A 21,853-nucleotide genomic window follows, 5' to 3' on the forward strand; every position below is an offset into this window, starting at 1 on the left:
AGAGATTTTTGCTATAGGGCGCGTGTGCTCGCCAGACAGACAGAGAGAGACAGAGAGACAGAAAGCGAGAAATCACCCCCTGGGGGGATAGCCACGCCAGAATCTCTTCTCCTCTGTTCTCCTCTCGGGATCTTGGGCACGCATGCACACGCGCCAGGCGTGAGTTTTAAGCCACCAGGTCCAGGACGTGAACCGCAGTCGACTACGTGGGAGTCCAGCGATATAACCATTACGCCAACTGCTGGTTCCCGCTATCTTGTTTTTTTAAGTTGTTATTAATGAGGGCTAGGATGTGTTGTATTGTGCTTTATAATCCTGGTGTTCAAGAATGCTGCACCCATAGTCAGTGCTCAATGAATCTGTGTTGGATAGTGAGGGGTTAGAAGGATAGACAGATGCATAAGCAATCTAATTCCCCCAAGTAGGATACAGTCTGGAGCAATCTCTTTGGTTTTCCCTATTCTTCCTAACAGCTACCAAATATATCCTAAATCCTCCCTGTTCTTTTCATTCACTCCACTCTCTAGCCCAATCCTCACTCACCACCTTGTCAGATTTACTACTACAACCATTTAAAGAGAGTCCTGTCTTCCATTTCAGTCCATCTCTACCCACCACATTAACCTTCCTAAGCCACAGAGTTCACCAGGTCACTTTTCCTATTCGACAACATCCTTCAGATAAGGTTCAAACTTCTAGTATGGAATCAAGGTTTTCCATAGTATAGCCTTAATTCACTTTTTCCAAACTCAGTAACTGCTATTTCTTGATAGAAAGCTGTGCTTCAGTCAGCCTGGCCTTGTCCCCATTTAGGCCTCTTAGCTTGGTTTCAACCTCAAACTATTATTTTATGATGTGTCCTTGACTTCAAATGATTTAGGATTCAACTCAGATCAACTATGCAAGGCCATCCCTGAGCATACCAGACCCCACCAGCATCCTCCTTCTTGACCTTCTTCACTCTGTTGTGTACTTTCCCAAACTCCAAAATTGACACCTTAATACCAAACTGCCTCAGATCATCACCTGGTAATCTGGAGGTGGGACCATGTTTGTAAACTCTCGTATCTCACTAAACGCTTCCCAGAGCCTTGAACAAAATTAATGAATCACCAATTCCTGTAGTTCATTTGAATCCAATTTCTGCTGCCTCTCCATGCTACTCCAGCTCTGATTGTCTTTGTGTGTGAAGTTGTGACACAGAGGGAGAATGAAATTTTGATGGAGGATAAATAATTTACTAGAATGTCAAAAAAACTGTTGTTTGTTTTGGTTTGTTTTTCCACTGCAGCAAGCCCTAGAGCACAATTCTTTTCTTTCTGTTGAGAAAAAAATCGAGCAAGGAGATGTAGATCATGCCTTTAAATATGTTGACCAAATCATTGAAGGTAAGTAGTTTTCAGTCTTAAAAATGAAGTTTCTGAAATTGAAGACTAATTTCAATCATCTGGTTTGAGAAATACTGAAATTCAACACAGTGCTTCTCTTTCCCAAAGTGATTTTTTAAAAATGATAATTTGAAATGCATGATAGGTTTCCAGCTTGGTGAATTTTTACATATATATGTATGTACACATTTATGTAAATACTATACATATCACATTTCCAGCACTCTAGAAAGTTGGTGTCCTGTCAGAGTCCTCCATGGCACCTGAGAACTAGTGCTTTCAAAGAATAAAAGAAATGAAGATTTTTTTGCTGAGAATTTACCCTGTAGAGGCAAAAAGGGCAGGCTTTCAGAAGAAGATTGAGTCCTCCATGGCAGCTGAGAACTGGTACTTCCAGGGAATAAGAGAAATGAAGATTTTTCTGCTGAGAATTTACCCTGATAGATTCCCCCATGAGAAAAATGAAATAGCAAAGAGTTTGCAAATCACCTCCTCCTGCATGCCTCTGAACACTCAGACTGAACTTCTAGAAATTAGAAAGAAACAAATAGCCCATCAGAGAACTAGAAGTCATCACAGAGGCACAAGAAATATGAGAAACCAAAAACATACCTCTCCCACAAGGGGAAAGAATAACTCCTCTTCACCCATAGACAGTCTAATGGAACTCATGGAAATGTCTGATAAAAAATTTAGAATATTCATAGTGACAAAGCTAACAGAAATGGAAGAGACGAGAGACAATGAACTCCAGAAGAGGCAAGAGAAAAGATCTGACGAGTTCCAGGAGGTGAGGAAGTTCTTGCGAGAGCTGAAAGAGGAAATAGATATCATTAAAAAATAATCAAATGGGGGACCAGCAGTTATCGTAATGGCTATGTCACTGAACTTCCATGTAGCCAACTGTGGTTCGAGTCCCGGACCCAGTGGCTTACACTCACACTGGGCACATGTATGTGCGTGCTCAAGATCCTGAGAAGAGAATGGAGGAGAAGGGATTGCGGCATGGCCATCCCCCCTGGGGGGGGGGGTGATTTCTCGCTTTCTATCTCTCTGTCTCTCTCTGTCTTTCTGGCAAGCACATGCACCCTATAGCAAAAACCTCTCAAAAAAAAAAAAAAGAATCAAATGGAACTGTTAGAGATGAAGGCTATAATACAGTAACTCAAAGCCTCTTTTGAAAGTATTAAGAGCAGACCAGATCATGCAGAAAATTTAATCTCAGATGTAGAAGACAGAATCAATAGATTAGAAAAATTCACCACAAAGACTGAGAAAATAGTCCCCAAAAATGAGAAATAATATACAAGAAATACGGGATACCATTAAATGTCAACACATTCAGATAATTGGTATCCCAGAAGGTGAAGAAACTTTCCAAACCTAGACAGGCATTTAAAGATCCAGACCCAAAAAATAACAAAGGACCCCTAAGAGAATTAACCCAAGAAGATCTTCTCCGAGACACATTATAGCCAGATTGATCAAAACCACAAAGACAGGATACTAAAATTACAAAGAGAGAAATGTCAAATTACCTACAAAGGATATTCCATCAGGCTAACAGCAACCTCTCATAGGAAACAATGCAAGCAAGGAAAGGATGGGAAAATACACTCGAAGTGTTGAGTGAAAAACTATTTCAACCAAGAATACTATATCCAGCAAGATTATCCTTCATATGGGAAGAGAAGACAAGAACATTATCAGATAAACAAAACCTGAAAGAATTTACCAACATCAGACCAGTTCTCCAAGAAGTGCTGAAGGGAGTGCTATATTAGGAAACACTAAAGTCGGAAATAAGAGTTCTAAAACAGTTAAGAAAATGGCCAGCTTAATTATAGGGACAAGTCCAGAGTTGAACATTACCTTCTAGAATTTAAACAGAAAGATTGGATCACAACAGAAGATAAAGTACATGAGTCTGAACTTGTGAAATAGAATTTTATGACTTTTGCCTAAAACATTACTGATCTTCTATGCTTTGTTTTCCAGAGTTAAGGATTTTTGTCTTTTCTTAAATAGTCAAGAGGTCCATGTACCTACTATTTGAACCAAATGATAACCTGTTTCCTGACTTTAAGTCTTAAGCAAAGTTATCTTAACATTTTTTAAGTTTCGATTTATTAAAGCTAAAACTGCCTTTCTTGAAATTAAGAAATATATTTTAAAATACCTATTTAATGACCACAGTAAGCTATATATTCTCAGCTAGGTGCTATGTTATTATATATTCATTCTACTCAGAGAGTTTCATGCCTAAAGTCTACATGTGTTCACAGATATGTATATATCAGCTGAACTTGCTATTGAAAGTAGTTAGATTCATTAAGGTATTTTGTGAATCAATAAAATGTAGAAAAAATTAAAGAGAAATGGAAAGCAACTGCAGATATCAGAGATAGTGTGGGAGGAGGATATAAAATGGCAGAGGGTGAGAAATAGAGTTAAATATATATATATATATATATAAGAAAGAAGAAAGTAAAATTACTTGTTGATGATAACATGTATGATTAAGCCACTATACAGTGTATTCTGGATGAGAAATCCCATTTTGTACGCTGTGATGAAGTTCAGTGAAAGAATATAAAATAAATAAATAATTTTTTTAAAATAGAAAAAGAAAAAAGAAAGTTTGTGTCCTCTCTTAGTAATTCCCCAAAGTATTATTTTAACTTTTATCACCATAGAATACTTTTATCCATTTTGAACTTAATATAAATGGAAACTTCCAGTATAGCATGTCTTGTGCCCTTTTTAAACTTAAATTAAGTGGGAACCAGCAGTTAGCATAATGGCTATGTCACTGAACTCCCATGTAGTCGACCGCAGTTCATGTCCTGGACCCGGTGGCTTAAAACTGACACCGGGTGCGTGTATGTGCATGCCCAAGATCCCGAGAGGAGAATGGAGGAGAAAGGATTGTGGCATGACCATCCCCTCTTGGGGGTGATTTCTCATTTTCTGTCTCTCTGTCTCTCTCTGTCTGTCTGGCGAGAGCACGCACCCTATAGCGAAAACCTCTCCAAAAAAAAATAAATTAATTAATTAAGTATGGAAGAGTCATCCATGTTGTTTCCTTTTTTTTCCATTTATTTATTTTTACATTTTTCTCCAAACATTTACTTTACATATCAAAAAATTTTGCTCATACTCCATAGTTCTTGACAATTAATAAACAACTTTCTAAATTTCAGAATACTGAGTTTTACAGATAATGTTCAAAATATTTCTTTTAATTTTATATAATTTTTTCTGACTCTATAACAACAGAGACAGTGTGGTTTTAAATATTTTGGAGAGTTTTTTTTTTAATATTTACATGTCAACTACTCAAACCATACTGTTTCTATTGTTATAGAGTCACAAACAAAATTATACAAAATTATAAGAAACATTTTGAATATTATCTTTAAAACTCAGTACTCTAAAATTTTGAAAGTTGTTTATTAACTCTCAAGAACTATGGAGTGTGAGCAAAAATTTTTCTATATGTAAATGTTTGGGGGAAAATGTAAAAATAAATAAATGGAAAAAGAAATTAAAAATAAATAAATATTATTGCATAGGCTTTTTAATGGTTTGGGAATATATTATTTTTAGGAATATTTCACAATTTATTTATCCATTCTATAGTTGATGGACATTTGAGTTGTTTTTAACTTGGGGTCATTATGATGAAATACTATAAATGTTATTACGCATGTCTATTGTTGAACATAGTATTTACTTCTGATGGAATATACCCAGAAATGGAATTGCTAAAACTAAACATACATATTTGTAGTAGTCAAGACCAAATATTAGGGAGAAAAAAAAAAGAAAAGAAAAAGGAAAAGAAAGAAAAAATTAAAACTCGTTCCCATTATAATCCTGCTAGCAATTAAGAGTTCCATTGTGGGGCCAACAGGTGGTATAGTGGTTAAGGCAGTTGAATTCCCACATGGCCAACCACAATTCGAGTCTCAGATCCAGTGGCTTGAAAGTCATGTCAGGCCCATGTGCACGAGTGCCAAGAACCCAAGAAGTGAATGAAGGAGAAGGGATTGCAGCATGGTCATCCTCCATGGGGGGTGATTTCTTGCTTTCCCTCCCACTGTCTCTCTCCTCTTCAGCAAGTGTACATACCCCATAGCAAAAACATTAAAAAAAAAAAAAAAGTTCCATTGTTCCAATGTTTTTGGTTTCATCTAATCTGACTGATGTGAACCAGCATCTCATTATGGCTTTAATTGGATTTCTTTGATGATTAATGATGCTGAACCATTTCATGTGCACATTGGCAATTATTATATTCCCTTTGGAGAAATGTTTTTTCAAGTCTTTTGCCAGTTTTTAATTTCTTAGAGAAAATGTTTTAAGCAAATGATATAAAGTTCAGTTCTCCACAAATTCAAGCAATTAATTCTTAATAAACAAAATACCTCTGAGAGCTTGCACCCTGGAACTTCTGATTAAACATTGCTCTATATTTATGCTTTCCAGGTGAAGTTCATGTGGAAGGACAGGAACATTTTTACATGGAAACACAAACAATCCTGGCTATCCCAAAAGAAGAAGATAAAGAAATGGTCTTACACCTTGGGACACAGTTTCCAACCCATGTGCAGGTAACGGGATAGTGGAAAAATGAGGCTCCAGATGACCGTGGATATGAAGCCCTTGCAAGCAGGCACTTCATGGTCAGAGCCCACTGACTCCCCCACTCTTGAACTGCTCGCACACTTGACATTAGCTAAAATCCAGAAAGAAGAAAATGAGACATATATATCTTTTTGAAATTCAAAAATGTGGATTTATTGACTTTAACACACATTTTTTAAAGAATTATTTTATTTAACTTTATGGATTTATTTACTTATTTTAATTTGACCAGAGAGGAGCAGAGCAAGAGAGAAAGAGAGAGAGAGTGAGAGAGAAAGTGAGAAAGCAAGCTGTCAGGTCTAGGAATTAAACCGCAGCTGACCACATGGGAGTCCAGCGCCTTACCCACCACGCCACCTACTGTTCCCTTAATACACATTTTAAATGTTAGCTTGAGACAATGAAAATAAATAAGCATGCCTGGAGGCACACATTTAAAGATAAAGAAGAGACTGCATGGAAGAAGTAAGTAACAATTTTATATATGAAAATTGATTTTGAGATTTGATCAATGTAATGATTTTTCTAGCCAGTTCTTTTTTTAAACCCTCTTTGAAAACTCTGGCTAGTAGAATGGGACAAAAGTACGCCTATGACACTCTTTTTTTTTTTTTAATTTTTAAGTTTTTAAGTTTTTGCAGTAAGGTACTTGCATGCACCAGAGAGTGAAAAAAAGAGGGAAAGTGAGCAATCACTCCCCAGGGGAAATGACCATGCTGCAGTCCCTTCTCCTTCATTCTCCTCTTCGGGTTTTGGGCATGCATGGACACATGCCCAGCATGATTTTTAAGTCTGGGGTCTGGGGCTCAAACCATGAAGTCATCCATGTGAGAATTCAGTGCTTTAATCATTGTGCCACCTGTTGCCCCAACACATTTTCTAATTTTTTAAGAAAGACATTTCAAAGTGACCTAGAAATTTTACTACCTTTCAAAATATAGGGCAAAGTTCATCTTTTCCTCATAATAATTGAAGTGTGTAACTTATTCTTAAGGAGGTCAAAGCCTTAGCATTCATCTCAAATTTTTTTTTTAGTTCATATGTTTTACTTTTCTACATGAATGTTCTCATGCATTGGTGGTGAACATGTAAAGGAATGGCATTTCCAAGACAATTTTAGCCTGGCTCTGTATATAGCATGTAAAAGTCAGTCCTATGCTAGTGGTTGAGAAATGAGGCTTTGCTGCACCCAGAGGAGTGAAGAAAATCCTCTAATATTCCCCTGCACCAAATATGGAGCTGTTGGTCCTGAAAGAGTGCCAAGCAGGGAGTATACTTACAAAAATCGTACTGGGGTTGCGGGAGGAGTAATGGCAAGCACTAATGAGGGGAAAAGCTCAGGGCTTCCTGGTGAAGCACAGGTGAACTGACACCCTGAGGTCCTAAAAAGGGTGAGTAGGCTCCATGGAGAAGGGAGCTGCCAGCCGCCATTCAAGGCAAAATGAAAGGCTAATGCCACTGCTTCTGAGCTCGGATGTGCCTGTGGTCTCCACAGATAAGTTTTAAGTAAACAAAGGGGAAGATATAGGGTTTGCTCCTACACAGCTATCTGACCTGTAAGTCACTGCCATCAGTTATTTTTTTCCCACATTAAAGAATAAATATCACCTCTGCGGGCCCTTCTGGAAGAAACCTATGACTCTGGACTCCAAAGGACAGCATGTATGCCCCAAGGTCATGATTGCCACCTGCCACCAACACCTCCTGGGGTATAGCGAGCTCCACAACAGCAGGCATTTCCCAGGGGTAACTGGGGCACTGGGTACCCACTGACTGCTACAGCCCAAAACCTAGAGCGGCAGTAAAAACAGACACTGGTTAAGGCACTGGACTCTCACATGGTCAATCACAGTTCAAGTCTCAAACCTGGCAGCTTGCCTTCACACTTTCTCTCTTTCTCATTCTGTCTGTCTCTGGTCAAATTAAACATAACAATAATAACCGTAATAACAAATAAATTTAAATAAATCATTCTTTTTAAAAATAGTGACCATATAGCTAGCAATTCCACAACTAAGTATCTGCCCAAGAGAAATGCAGATGTATATCTAAATAAAAACTTATACATGGGACCAGCAGTTAGCATAATGGTTATGTCATTGGACTCCCATGTAGTTGACTGAGGTTCAAGTCCTGGTCCTGGTGGCTTAAATTCACGCCGGGCATGTGTGCGTGCGTGTCAAAGATCCCAAGAGGAGAATGGAGGAGAAGGGATTGCAGCATGGCCATTCCCCCTGGGGGGGGGGGATTTCTCACTTTCTGTCTCTCTGTCTCTGTCTTTCTGGCAAGTGCATATGCCTATAGCAAAAAAAAAAAAAAAAAACTTATACACAAAAGTTCACAGTAGCATTAATCATAAAAATCACAAGAGGAAACTACCCAAATGTCCACCAATAATGAATAGACAGGACCATCAGTTAGCGTAATGGCTATGTCACTGGACTCTCATGTAGTCGACTGCGGTTCGAGTCCCAGACCCGGTGGCTTAAAGTCATGCTGGATGTGTGTGTCCAAAATCCTGAGAGGAGAATAGAGAAGAAGGGATTGCAGCATGGCCATCCCCCATGGGGGGTGATTTCTCGCTTTCTGTCTCTCTGTCTCTGTCTTTCTGGAGGGCGCATGTACCCTATACCAAAAACCTCTCCAAAAAAAGAAAAAAAATGAATAGATGAACAAAATTAGGTATATACTGTAGATACAATGGGGTATTTTTGGCTATAAAAAGGAATGAAATACTGATATATGCTATGATATAGATGAACCTTGAAAACATGCTGTGTGAAAGCAACCAGTCATAAAAGAACGTATATTGGATGAGTCCATTTTTACAAAATGTTCAAAACAGGCAAATCTATGCAGACAGAAAGTTTAATAGTTGCCTGGTGCTGCAGTGTGATGACAGATGAGAAGTGATGGCTTGTAAAAGAAACCTTGGATACAAGGATGCTGAAAACATCCTGTAGCTATGTCATGACGAGGGTCGCACGACTCCACATGTACGTCCTTATCAAATTCCCAAGTTCCTTTTACTGAGCAGCAGTAAACAACGTGGAGGAGCACAGTTATTAAATTGCACTTGTGTGGTTCTGGGGACTTGCCTCTTGCAGGAATACACAGCTGCAGCACTAAACATCCCCAGGAACAGAGTCGCCTGCCACATGAGAAGAGCCGGCGGAGCATTTGGGGGCAAAGTGACCAAGCCTGCTCTGCTAGGAGCTATCAGTGCTGTGGCTGCCAACAAGTAAGTAACAGTGAAAGTTGTTAATGTCACAGTACAATACCGTTGCTGCCACCTGAGTCCTCCAGCCTGCACCCCAGCTTTCAGCTCAGCTGGGGTTGGCTGAGGGGAAGGAAAGCCAAAACCTGACCTTACGAGAGACAAGTTTTGTCATGAGATAAACCAGGGGCTCTGCTGCTACCTGGAATAGTCACTTAGCCTTTGCCTCGTTCGGTTGGAATATCCAGGCACTGAACAGCCTTGACTTTTGTCAGCCTTGCAACTTCCGAAGTTCATGAAGACATATTCAAGACAAGCTTAACTTATTCCAGACCACAAGTACAAAAAGAAAAACTGAACATCTTAGCCGATTGGCACTTTCTAAGAAAAGAGAAGGCTATCCTATAAGAAGCAGGCACTGGGAATGCTCCATCAGAAACCAAAGTCCTGGGGCTAGCAGGTGGTATGGTGGTTAAGGCACCAGACTCCTACATGGCCAACTGCAGCTTGAATCCTGGACCTGATGGCTTAAAAATCACTTTGACACCTGTGTTTGTGTGCCCAAAATCCTAAGAGGAAAATGGAGGAGAAGGGATTGGGCATGGCCAACCCCATTAGGGGGTGATTTCTCACTTTTCCTTTATCTTTGTCTCCCTGGTAAGAACACACACTCTATGGCAAAAAGCAAAAGCAAAACAAACAAACAAACAAATAGAAACATGGAAACCAGACTTCTTAATGAACTGTTTTTTAGTTTTTTGCCACAGGGCATGTGCACTCACTGGAGAGAGAGAGAGAGAGAATGAGAAATCATCCCCCTGGAGGATGGCTATGCTGCAATCCCTTCTCCTCCATTCTCTTCCTGGGATTTGGGGCATGCATGTACACATACCCAGTATGATTTTCAAGCCAGCAGGATCCAAGACTCGAACTGCTATTGGCCACGTGGGAGTCCAACACCTTAACTACCACACAACCTGCTGGCCCCCAGCATTTTATCAGAATAGAATCTGATTGTGAGTGAGGCTGAGCTCTACGGAGCTTTGGATCTCAACCTTTCATTCTCAACATCCTCCTTATGATAAATATTTTAATGCTCCCTTTACTAACCTGAAGTGAAATTCATAAGAAGAAGACATATATATGATTATAAGGTAATCATACAACTCCTTAATGTCATATAAAAAGGAAATACAAATCATTACAATATACGGAGAGAGAGAGAGAGAGAATGAGAAATCATCCCCCTGGAGGATGGCTATGCTGCAATCCCTTCTCCTCCATTCTCTTCCTGGGATTTGGGGCATGCATGTACACATACCCAGTATGATTTTCAAGCCAGCAGGATCCAAGACTCGAACTGCTATTGGCCACGTGGGAGTCCAACACCTTAACTACCACACAACCTGCTGGCCCCCAGCATTTTATCAGAATAGAATCTGATTGTGAGTGAGGCTGAGCTCTACGGAGCTTTGGATCTCAACCTTTCATTCTCAACATCCTCCTTATGATAAATATTTTAATGCTCCCTTTACTAACCTGAAGTGAAATTCATAAGAAGAAGACATATATATGATTATAAGGTAATCATACAACTCCTTAATGTCATATAAAAAGGAAATACAAATCATTACAATATACAAATTCTGAGACATGATTAAACTAATCATTTTTTTTAATTTAATGCCCCCACAAACTTTCACAGCATTGTTTAAGACATGTTCCTACCCCCATTGAACAACCACTAAGCTAAATGGTAATCAAGTCCCTTCCCCAATCTCTGTTTCTACAACTTTAAGGAGCATCCGTCATATTGACAATGTTATTTCCTGTAGGACTGGCCACCCAATCCGGTTTGTCCTAGAGCGTGGTGATGACATGCTGATAACAGCTGGACGCCACCCACTCCTCGGAAAATACAAAGTGAGTGACAGCAAAAAGTTTAGCACACTGCTTGAGACATTGTCCAAGGTTTCACTGGTTTAACCAACCGATGGTAAAAGCAATGATTAAATTCCACACCACTTGAAAGAGATACTCGGATGCTGCCTAACTCTAGTCAGAACTTGCTGTTGGGATCATGTTCAACTTGGCACCAATCTGTGTTCCTCTGGTGACTGTCATATCTGGTTGTGCAAAGAAGCTAAGTCTGGACTGACAGCTATGACCCGATGTGTTTGTGTATCATGGTTTGGTGGCAAAGAAGAGCTAGAGAAAATTGTCCTGTTTTCACTCTGCAGGTTGGATTTATGAACAACGGTGTGATCAAAGCTGCTGACGTTGAGTACTATGTCAATGGTGGATGCACTCCTGATGAGTCTGAAATGGTAAATAAGAAATGTGCCTTTCCCGCAGGTTAACAGTTGAGTTGTGTGTGCAACATTTTCTTTGCACAAATATTTGTCTTACAAACTAGATAAATTCTGCAAAGTGTTCAAGTAAATGAAATTCAGATAAGTGGCTTTGAATATTTGACTGATGTGAAGTTTTGTTTTGTTGTGCTTTAATTCAGGTGGTGGAGTTCATTGTGCTGAAATCTGAAAATGCATATCATATTCCTAATTTCCGGTGCCGAGGTAGACCTTGCAAAACAAATTTGCCATCCAACACTGCCTTCCGAGGGTTTGGCTTCCCTCAGAGTACAGTGGTAGTCGAGACCTACATAACGGCTGTGGCATCTCAGTGTAACTTGCTCCCTGAAGAGGTAATCATTTTCTGCTGCTATAACAGAATACTTGAGGCTGGATAATTTCTCATAAACAGAAAATTATTTGGCTCATGTTCTGAAGGCTCAGAACTCTAAGATTAAGGGGGTGCATCTGGTGAGGGCCTTTTTATTACATCATCCCACGGCAGAGAATAAAAGAGCCAGCGAGTACATGCAAGAGACTGAGGGATGGAACTCACCATCTCAGGTCATTTTATATTAGGCGCTAATGCATTTTTCAGAGTGGATCCTTCATGACCTGAACACCTTCCATTAGGCCCCTCCTCCCAACACTGCACCAGGGATTACGTTTTCAACACATGCTTCTTAAAAGATTCATTCTGACCATAGCAGGTAATCCATCAGAATCCTCTAATAAAATGCTGGCATCATTGGTTCAAATTTATGTTGAGCACCTACATATAGCATTATGTCAGCTTCTATGTGGATTTAAAGAAAGAAAGTGCATCATTCGTATATCAGTTAACTTTTGTTATAGAGTAGGTCAACCCCAAAACTTAGTGACTTAAAACAACAAATAGTATTGCATTGCCAGAAAAGTCACGATGGTTTTTTGCATAGAAAAACATAGGAAAAAAATGTCATGACTTCGCGGACAACCCAATATTTCTTATGATTCTGTGGATCGGTTGAGTAGTTCTTCTGGTCTGGGCCAATTTACTTAAGCTTTATATTCTAAGATGGTTTCACTGATATAGCTGGTGGCTATAGGGCTGGTTTGTCTAGGGGATGCCATGGCTGAGAAGACTCTTCTCTGCTCCACTGAGTCTCTCATCCTCCAGTAGGCAACAGCACATATTTATTCTCATGGTGTGGGTCACGGAGTCCCCAAGAATGTGACTCGTCTTAATGCACAAGCACTTCTCAAGTCTCTACCTGCCCCATATATGTGTTGCCCCATTGGCCAAAGCAAGTCACAAGGCCCCTCCCAGAATAAATGTGCTACTGCCCAGGGCACAAATCAAGAGAGTGGGATGATTACAGCCATTTGTACAAACATTTTATCACAGTTTAGGAATTTGAAGAGCTAATTTGATAACAATAAAGAATAAGGTGACCGAGCTGAAGCTCGAAGCTAAGACATTGTGCTCAGCAGGCTGGGGCTGCAAGTTTGATTCCTTGTCAGACTTAGGGTCAGGTGCGAGGGAATGTGCCCATAATCCCAGTGGTTTGGAGAGGCTGAGGCCAGAGGATCATGAGAAGGTGAAACACTGTCTTAAAAGTAAATAGAAAATGAATAAAGTGCTTGTGTAAGAGTAAAAGCATTTTCTTTTTTTATTGTTTTATTTTTTATTGGAGAGATTTTCGCTATAGGGCGCGTGCGCTCGCCAGACAGAGACATAGAGACAGAAAGCGAGAAATCACCCCCCAGGGAGGATGGTCACGCCGCAATCCCTTCTCCTCCATTCTCCTCTCGGGATCTTGGGCACACACGCTCACGTGCCCACTTGAGTTTTAAGCCACCAAATCCAGGACTCGAACTGCAGTCAACTACATGGGAGTCCAGCGACATAGCCATTACGCTAACTGCTGGTCCCATTTCCTGACATTTTTTGATTCACAAAATTTCTTGAATAATCTAACTACTTTCAATAGTAAGTTCAGCTGATATACATGTATCCATGAATACAAGCCTGACTTCAGGTGTGAAACTGAGAAGAATGAATATGATGCTATGTAGCTTACTATGGTCATTAATTATGTATTTTTTACTATAATTTAATTTCAAGAAAAGCAGTTTTCGCTTTAATAAATCAAATGCTAAGGAACTATGCTTAAAACTTAAAGCCAGGAAACAGGTTGGGATTCTGTTCAAATAGTAGGTACATGAACCTATTGGCAGCTCAAGACAAGACAAAAATCCTTAAAACCAGAAAACAAAGCCTAGAAGAAAATCAGCAGTGTTTTAGTCAAAAGTCTTGAAATTCTATTTCACCAGTTCAGTCTCATGTACTTAATCTATCTTCTGTTGTGGTTTGATCTTCCCAATTAAATTCTGGGCTATAATATTCAACTCTAGACTTTGTCCCTATAATTAAGTTGGCCATTTTCTTAGTTTTTGAACTCTTATTTCTGTGTGCCTGTATTTAATTTTCCTGACATAGCACTCCCTTGAGAACTTCTTGGAGATCTGATCTGGTGTTGGTAAATTCTTTCAGGTTTTGTTTATCTGAGAATATTCTTGTCTTTTCCTCTCGTATGAAGAATAATCTTGCCGGGTATAGCATCCGTGGTTGCAATTGCTTTTCCCTTAACACTTTGAATATATTTTCCCATTCTTTCCTCACTTGCATTTTTTCTGATGAGAGGTCCGCTGTCGGCCTGATGGGATATCCTTTGTAGGTAACTTGACATTTCTCTCTTGCCAATCTTAGTATCTTGTCTTTGTCTGTGGTTTTGGTCAATCTGGCTATAATGTGTCTTGGAGAAGATCTTCTTGGGTCGATTCTATTGGGGGTCCTTTGTATTTCTTGGGCCTGGATCTTTGAATGCCTCTCTAAGTTTGGAAAATTTTCTTGCAGGATTTCATGGAAGAGATTATCAATGCCCTTATGAGTCTCTTCACTTTTTGGGATATCAATTATCCAGATCTTTGGATGTTTGATGGTATCTTGTGTTTCTTGTATATTATTCTCATTTTTCGGGGCCATTTTCTCAGTCTTTGTGGTGGATTTTTCTAGGCCAGCGATTCTACCTTTTACAACTAATGTTCGACTTTCTGTATGATCTAGTCTGCTTTTAATACTTTCAAGGGAGGTTTTGATTTTCTGTTTTATAGCCTCTATCTCTAATAGGTCCATTTTACTCTTTTTTATAATGTACATTTCCTCTTTTAGATCTTGCAAGAATTTCCTCACCTCCTGGAACTCATCGGCTCCTTTCTCCTGCCACTTCTGCAATTCATTCTATCTCTTCTCTTCCATCTCTGTTAGCTTTGTCATTATGAGTTTTCTAAATTCCTTATCAGACATTTCCATGAGTTTCATTGTCCTGTCTGAGGATGAAGATGAGTTATTCTTTTCCCTTGGAGGAGAGGTATTTTCTTGCTTTCCCATATTTCTTGTGACCCTGTGGTGATTTCTATTCATCTGACAGATGGTGCATTTCTTCCTAATTCTTGAAGTTTAATCTGAGTGTTCAGAGACGTGAAGGAGGAGGTGATCTACAATATCTCTTCTGTTCCATTTTCACTCTTTTTGCATCAGATTTAGTGGGCATAGAGGAATATCCTGACCCTAATCATATTTAGATGTTTGGATCCTGTTCACTCCGACCTGTCTAGACACTTAGTGCAGAGAAGCTGAGCAGCCAATGAATAAAGATAAAGAAAAAAGGAAAAGAATTAAAGAAGAGGAAAGAAGAAAAAATGAAATGAAAAGGAAGAAAAAATAATAAAAATTAGATTTTAATATTAAAAAGCAAAGAAAGCTAAAAAAAATTAAGAGTCACAGGGAAACACAACAAGACAGAGAGAGACAGAGAAATGGAGAGGAGACAGAGGTAGAGCCTTACACACTAGAAATTATTCTGGAGGAGGAAGTCTCAGCAGAAAATCTTCATTTTGGTCAAAAAAAGCAGGCAATATTTCATAGCTGAAGTTCAGTATCCATCTCAGGATGGGCCTGGCCTGGGTTTGTGCCTTTCCTAAATGAAATGGGGAAAGACAGCAAATAGCACAATAAAAGAAAGGCTTGAGAGCCCAAAGAATACTTTACCTTAAAAAAATTTTTTTAATATTAAAAGTCACAGGGAGACACAGTGAGACAGAGAGAGACAGAGAGAAATGGAGAGAAGGAGGCAGAGGAAGAGCCCTACCCACTAGAAATGATTCTGGAAGAGGAAGTCTCAGCAGAAAATCCTCATTTTTGATCAAGAAAAGCAAACAATATTTCACAGCTGAAGTTCAGTATCCATCTCTGGATGGGCCTGGTCTGGTCTTAAAATTCATTTAATTTTGAGCCAGCAGATGGTATAGTGGACTCCCACATGGCCAACCACAGTTAGAGTCCTGGACCTGGTGGCTTGACAGTCATGCCAGTTGTGTGTGCTTGCATGCCGAAGATTCCAGGAAGAGAATGAAAGAGAAGGGATTGTGGCATGGCTTTCCCTATGGGGACTAAATTCTCATTTTCCCTCTGACTGTCTCTGTCTCTGTCCCTCTCTCTGGAGAGTGCATGTGCCATAAGGCAAAAACCTCTAAAATAAACAAAAAAAAAGTTCATTTCACTTTCTCATCTTTCAGGTTAAAGAAATAAACATGTATAAGAGAATTAACAAAACAGCCTATAAACAGACCTTTAATCCAGAGCCCTTGAGGAGATGCTGGAAAGAATGTCTGGAGAAATCTTCATTTTATGCCAGGAAAGCGGCTGCAGAGGAATTTAACAAAAAGAATTACTGGAAGAAAAGAGGGCTTGCTGTCATCCCCATGAAATATACCATTGGGATCCCCCAGGCCTACTATAACCAGGTGAGGTTGGAATAGATGTCTTCTTCTCAGAAGCCCCTTATATTCTGAGAAAGGCAATCTTAGGCTACTTGGGATGGTCCCTCTGGGGAGCGGGAAAAAACTGAACCTATTCTTTAACAAAAAAAGAGTCGATTTAGGCAAGAGTTGGGGACCATGGATGCCAGGGCAGGCCTGGCAGGTTACAGTATCAAGGACCCCAGAAAGAAATCTACAGTAAAATCCAGCCCAAAGGGATTGACGGCAGGTGGCAGAGTCCAAACGTGGGTTAGTAGGGTACAAGATGAAATTTCAGATTCATAAAAGCACTGGGGAAGGACCAGAAGATGGTGTAAGCGTTACAACACTGAACTCCCACATGATCGACCGCAGTTCAAGTCTTGGGCCGGTGGCTTGAACTCACACCAGGCACATGTGTGTGCATGTCAAACTCCAAGAGGAGAATGGAGAAGAAGGGATTGTGGTGTGGCCATCTCCCCTGGGGGGCGATTTTTCACTTTCTCTCTCTCTGTCTTTCCAGTGAGCACACGTGCCCTATAGCAAATCTCTCTCTCAAAAGAAAAAAAAAAAAAAAAGAACTGGGGAAACAAGATCCCTTTCTCTCTTTCTTAGTTTTTTACAGAGAGCAGTGGGTTCTTCTGAAGATAGAGCTTTCACAAACACATGACAGAGATGCACACTTCACATAGAAACCTGGAGTTTCCTATAATGAGATTTAGTGACTACTGGCCCTACTTTTTAGTGTCACCATAGCCAGTTTATCATGGGATTTGGTTTCTGATTCTGTTTTTTTAATTTTTGTTTCTATGCTTATCAATCTCTGAAACATCCCCATAACCAAACTTATACAAAATAAAAAACATAGGCTCCCATCAAAGTGTGAGGTGTGTCAAGCTGTTTCTTACCCAAATTATCTCCTGTGTACATCCTCCCTCAGAGTCCATTAACCAGGCAGGAAGTGAAGTGAGGAGAGACAGGAAGGCTGGGAGCCCTGCACTACCTGGAATAGGTGTTCTGTTCGCCTTTCCCCCAGGTAGTACTCCCCGAGCCAGAATAACACAGAGAGCCTTTTTAAGAAGAAGACTCTTGTGGACTCTCAATAGTTTCTTGAATTATTTATTTTCATATTATATAACTATGTATAACCAGAATACAAAGAATAAGCTTCCTATAGCTCTTATACTTTTATAAAATACAAATGAATTTGCAAATTAAGTAACTATATTATTGGGTTGTCAGAAAACTCATGACATATTTCTCTGGTTTTCTATGCAAAACTGTGCCATGACTTTTCTGGCCACCTAATATAAGAGTCAGTCGTATTCAAAATAGTAACAATTTGGGACCAGCTGTTAGTGTAATAACTCTGAATTCCCATGTAGCCAACCACGGTTCAAGTCCCGGACCCGGTGGCTTAAACTCACGCCGGGCACATGTGCGTGTGAAGAGGAGAATGGAGGAGAAGGGATTGTGGGGTGGCCATTCCCCCTGGGGGATGATTTCTTGCTTTCTATTTCTCTGTCTTTCTGGAGAGCGCACGTGCCCTAAAGCTTTCGTGGAGAAGCAGACAACTAAGAAAAAAAAAAAAAAAAAAAAAAGAACGCTAAAAAAAAAAAAATAGTAACAATTTAATGTGGGGGTGAGGTTGTTTTTCTAAAGCTAAATCCTCACAAAATAAGGGTGACTCTTCTGCACAAGTCATTTTGAAGTCTTTATCCCTAAATGTTTACAGATGGTGATGACCCACTGTCCCATCTCTTGTCTCTAATATGCACCTCAATGAAAGTGATCCTACTGGTGCTTATTCAATCATCAATATAAAATCTAAGATGGTATCTGAAAGCACCTGCATTTATTTATACATCTATACATGATCACTCATGACTCTTAAATTGTCACGGAGGTGAAAACAAAAAAGTTTAAAAGTTCCAGTAGAAAATCTAGTGATTCTAAGAATACAGTATGATGCCAGGAAAAGATGAGTTAGTGGATATGTAAGAGCCTGGTAGCGATGGCACTGGAGTCAATATGGAGGTAGTGTCTCGAGGGGATAGATGCCAGATCCTGGGCCCTGTGCGTGAGTGTGATGAGGATTGCTTCGAAGAAAAATTCCAGAGACTTGCAGAACCACATTATACAACGCAGCCTCCTGTCTCTGGGGTCTGGTCCCTGAGGCTACATGCACATTCTGTAGACTTGTCATTTAGAACAATTGCCCAGTGGATGGACAACTGTAGTTAGTTTGAAGAACAAGCACAACCTGGTTGCAGTACACACTAGGCTCAAGTCAAGTGGGTTCCAGTCTTGCCTTCACCACAAATTACATACCTGGGTTTGGCAAGGTCTCCTAATCTCTAAGCCTCATTTCTCCCTTTACAAAGTCAAGAATCTGGACTAAATTACAGATTCCAGACCTGACCAATCATCAAAATCATCCCGAAACTTAAAAAAAAATGGGTATGAGGGGTCAGCCAGGATAGCACAGTGGTAACACAGTACTCCACAATTCTGAAATCACAAAATTACATGGGAAGGTCCTGAGTCTGCATCCCAAGGTCTTCCTGTACACATACTGTACTGCGTGGCCATGATCCTAGCTGACTGAGGCTGGTGGTGGATGGCAGTGTGAGGATCCCGTGGAAGTGCTTCTCTTTCCCAGTTTCTCTCTCTATCTCACTCTCTCATGGAAGAAGTAGATAATTTTTTTTTTAAGAAAAATGCTTAAATGGGCATTTGGGTTCTATCTTCAGCCTGTCACTGAATGGAGTTTCCAGAATGGGGCCCATATCCCTGCATCACAATTCTGAAATATCTGTTTGGAAATCGATAACACGTCTCGAGTTTCTTCTAGTTCCTCTAGTATCTGAAAGAGGTCATGCCCACAATTAATTCTTGCAGATTCCATCACTCTAAAATTAATTTCCATGTCCAGGGAGGAAGAATACTTAAATGCTTTGCAGGTTGAGGTTTTGGAGAGGCAGCTCCCAGGGCAACTACACCAAGCCTCCAGCAGGCAGAAGACCATGAAGATGAGCAGATTCATGGTTCTACACTGATGGTTTTCAAGTCTGAGATTTCTTACAAGGACTTGTCTGTTGCCACTAATAATAGCTTTCTTCTCCAGAATGAACAGAGAGAGATCAGCTCAATGAAACAGGTGTATGTCCAGCAGCCCCAGCTAAACTCACAGCAATGTGACTGCATTTGTTTCCAAACCGGTTTTATAACTATTTTCTCACAGGCAGCTGCTCTAGTCCACATCTATCTAGATGGTTCTGTCTTGGTGACTCACGGTGGCTGTGAACTAGGACAAGGGCTGCACACCAAAATGATTCAGGTAAGACAAGTTTCCATCTTCTCTATTGTAGAAAAGTATATCTCAGGTTAGCCTCGTGGTTAAGGGAACCAGATCCCACATAGCCTACTGCAGTTCAAATCCCAGCCTTGTGGCTTGAAATATAGGTTGACCAAGTGTGTATGCACCTCCCAAATTCAGACAGGATGGAGAAATGGCAAAGGAAGGGCTGTGGCATAGCCATGTCTCTTTGCAAGGAGGAGGGTGAGGAATGCTCTCCTCTCCCTTTCTCTCTCTTTCTATCTCTGCCTAGCAATTAATAAAAAAAGAAAGCATATAGACTCTTAGACTCAATTTAAGTCCCACCCCCCCTTGGTGAGCAGGAGAAACACCATCACAATAAATATACAAATCAATTTTAAGATTCATCCTGATTTGAGGAACACAGAAATGTTGGCAAATGTTATATTATTCCCCTGGTATGCAAAAGAACCAAGGCCATAGGCATTCTGAAAAATGTGATCCTAGTTTTCAAAAATAAACTACTTTTAAGCTCTATTGCAATTACTCAAAGCAATAATGTGTTCATTGAAATCTTCAGTTAGAAACAAATGTATTTAGTAGGATGAAAAATTATTCTCTTAGAATCCATAATCTACTTATGAATTTTAGTCACCTAACTGGCCATTATGTGTGCTAATTCAAAAAAGTAATTCTAATATGGTTAAGAATAAAAAACTATTGAGGTGGAAAGTTTCTCTTTTCTTAAATGTGAAATATGTATTTGTTGAATATGACATTTGAATCAAAAATGTGTGTAGGAAGCAAAGTTTCTCTCCCAATGAGAGACAGAGAGAAGAGATTTTGTTTAAGGGGAGAATATATTTACTAGTGTACTCGGAATTAGGAAATTACAAAAATCCATAGGGCCTTCTTTGAACAAAACTTGCTTCTTTACAACAAAACCCTTACACCTCTAAAATATCTCATAAAGGAAACATCTGCTCATTTGTTTGTGACCCACCAGGACAAATGGTAAGACTGGAGCCTGGAGTTTGCCCACGTGTGTCCTACTAAATTATATGTCCCAGAGTAACCATATGGCCACATGGTTTCCATGAAGCAGGCATAAAAGAAAGCACAGGACCAGCAGGTGGCATGGAGGTTAAGGTGGCTGGAAAACACATGGCCAACTTCGTGATTCTAGTTCCAGAGTCAGCAGCTTGAAAATCATGCTGGCTGTGTATATATATATGCATGCCTCAAATCCCAAAATGAGAATGGAAGAGAAGAGATTGTGGAATGGCCATCCCCCCTGGGGAAGGGGGTGTGTGATTTCTCACTTTCCCTTTCTCTCTCTGTTTCTCAATCTCTCTCTGGTGAATGTGTACCCTATAGCAAACTTAAAAAAAAAAAAAGATAAGGAAAGAAAGAAGGAAAGCAAACACAAAGAAGATCTTTGACATATCTTCAAAACAGCATGAATCTGGTGGAAAAAAAAGAGAAAAGCATTCCTAGATAAGCAAAACCTGAAAGAATTTACCAACTCCAGACCAGTTCTTTAAAAGGTTATGAAAGGAGGGAACCAGCAGTTAGCGTAATGGCTATGTCGCTGGACTCCCCCGTAGTCGACCACGGTTCGTGTCCCGGACCCAGTGGCTTAAAACTCACGCCGGGCGCATGTGCGTGCGTGCCCAAGATCCTGAGAGGAGAATGGAGGAGAAGGGATTGCGGCGTGACCATCCCCCCTGGGGGGTGATTTCTCACTTTCTGTCTCTATGTCTCTCTCTGTCTGTCTGGTGAGCGCACGCGCCCTACAGTGAAAATCTCTCCAAAAAAAAAAAAAAAAAAAGGTTATGAAAGGAGTGCTACACCAGGAAAACTAAAAAGTCAGAACTATGGCTATAAGAGAACAAAAAGCAACCAAGAAAATATCTCATTTAATGATAGGAACATGTCCAGAAATATTAATAATAGCGTTGAATGTGAATAAGCTAAATTCGCTAATCAAGACACACAGACTGGCTGAATGAACTAAAAAATAGAAATCCTCTACCTGTTGCCTACAAGAAATGCATCTTATGGATAAAGACATGCATCGACTAAA

General features: G+C 39.9%; 1 protein-coding gene across 1 annotated transcript in view; it reads left to right on the forward strand.

The window, feature by feature from the left end:
* The window catches only part of LOC102490052 (aldehyde oxidase 4), an 82,980-nt gene that overhangs the window by 48,429 nt on the left and 12,698 nt on the right, over nt 1-21,853 (forward strand). The window contains exons 20-27 of the mRNA XM_006153083.1: nt 1,292-1,388; nt 5,880-6,004; nt 9,146-9,279; nt 11,091-11,178; nt 11,496-11,582; nt 11,768-11,959; nt 16,227-16,454; nt 19,693-19,788. Coding sequence (XP_006153145.1) covers nt 1,292-1,388; nt 5,880-6,004; nt 9,146-9,279; nt 11,091-11,178; nt 11,496-11,582; nt 11,768-11,959; nt 16,227-16,454; nt 19,693-19,788 — 1,047 coding nt within the window. The remainder of the gene's footprint in view (nt 1-1,291; nt 1,389-5,879; nt 6,005-9,145; nt 9,280-11,090; nt 11,179-11,495; nt 11,583-11,767; nt 11,960-16,226; nt 16,455-19,692; nt 19,789-21,853) is intronic.

The sequence above is a fragment of the Tupaia chinensis genome, unplaced genomic scaffold (assembly GCF_000334495.1).
Source record: "Tupaia chinensis unplaced genomic scaffold, TupChi_1.0 Scaffold000361_2, whole genome shotgun sequence".
Lineage (NCBI taxonomy): Eukaryota > Metazoa > Chordata > Mammalia > Scandentia > Tupaiidae > Tupaia > Tupaia belangeri.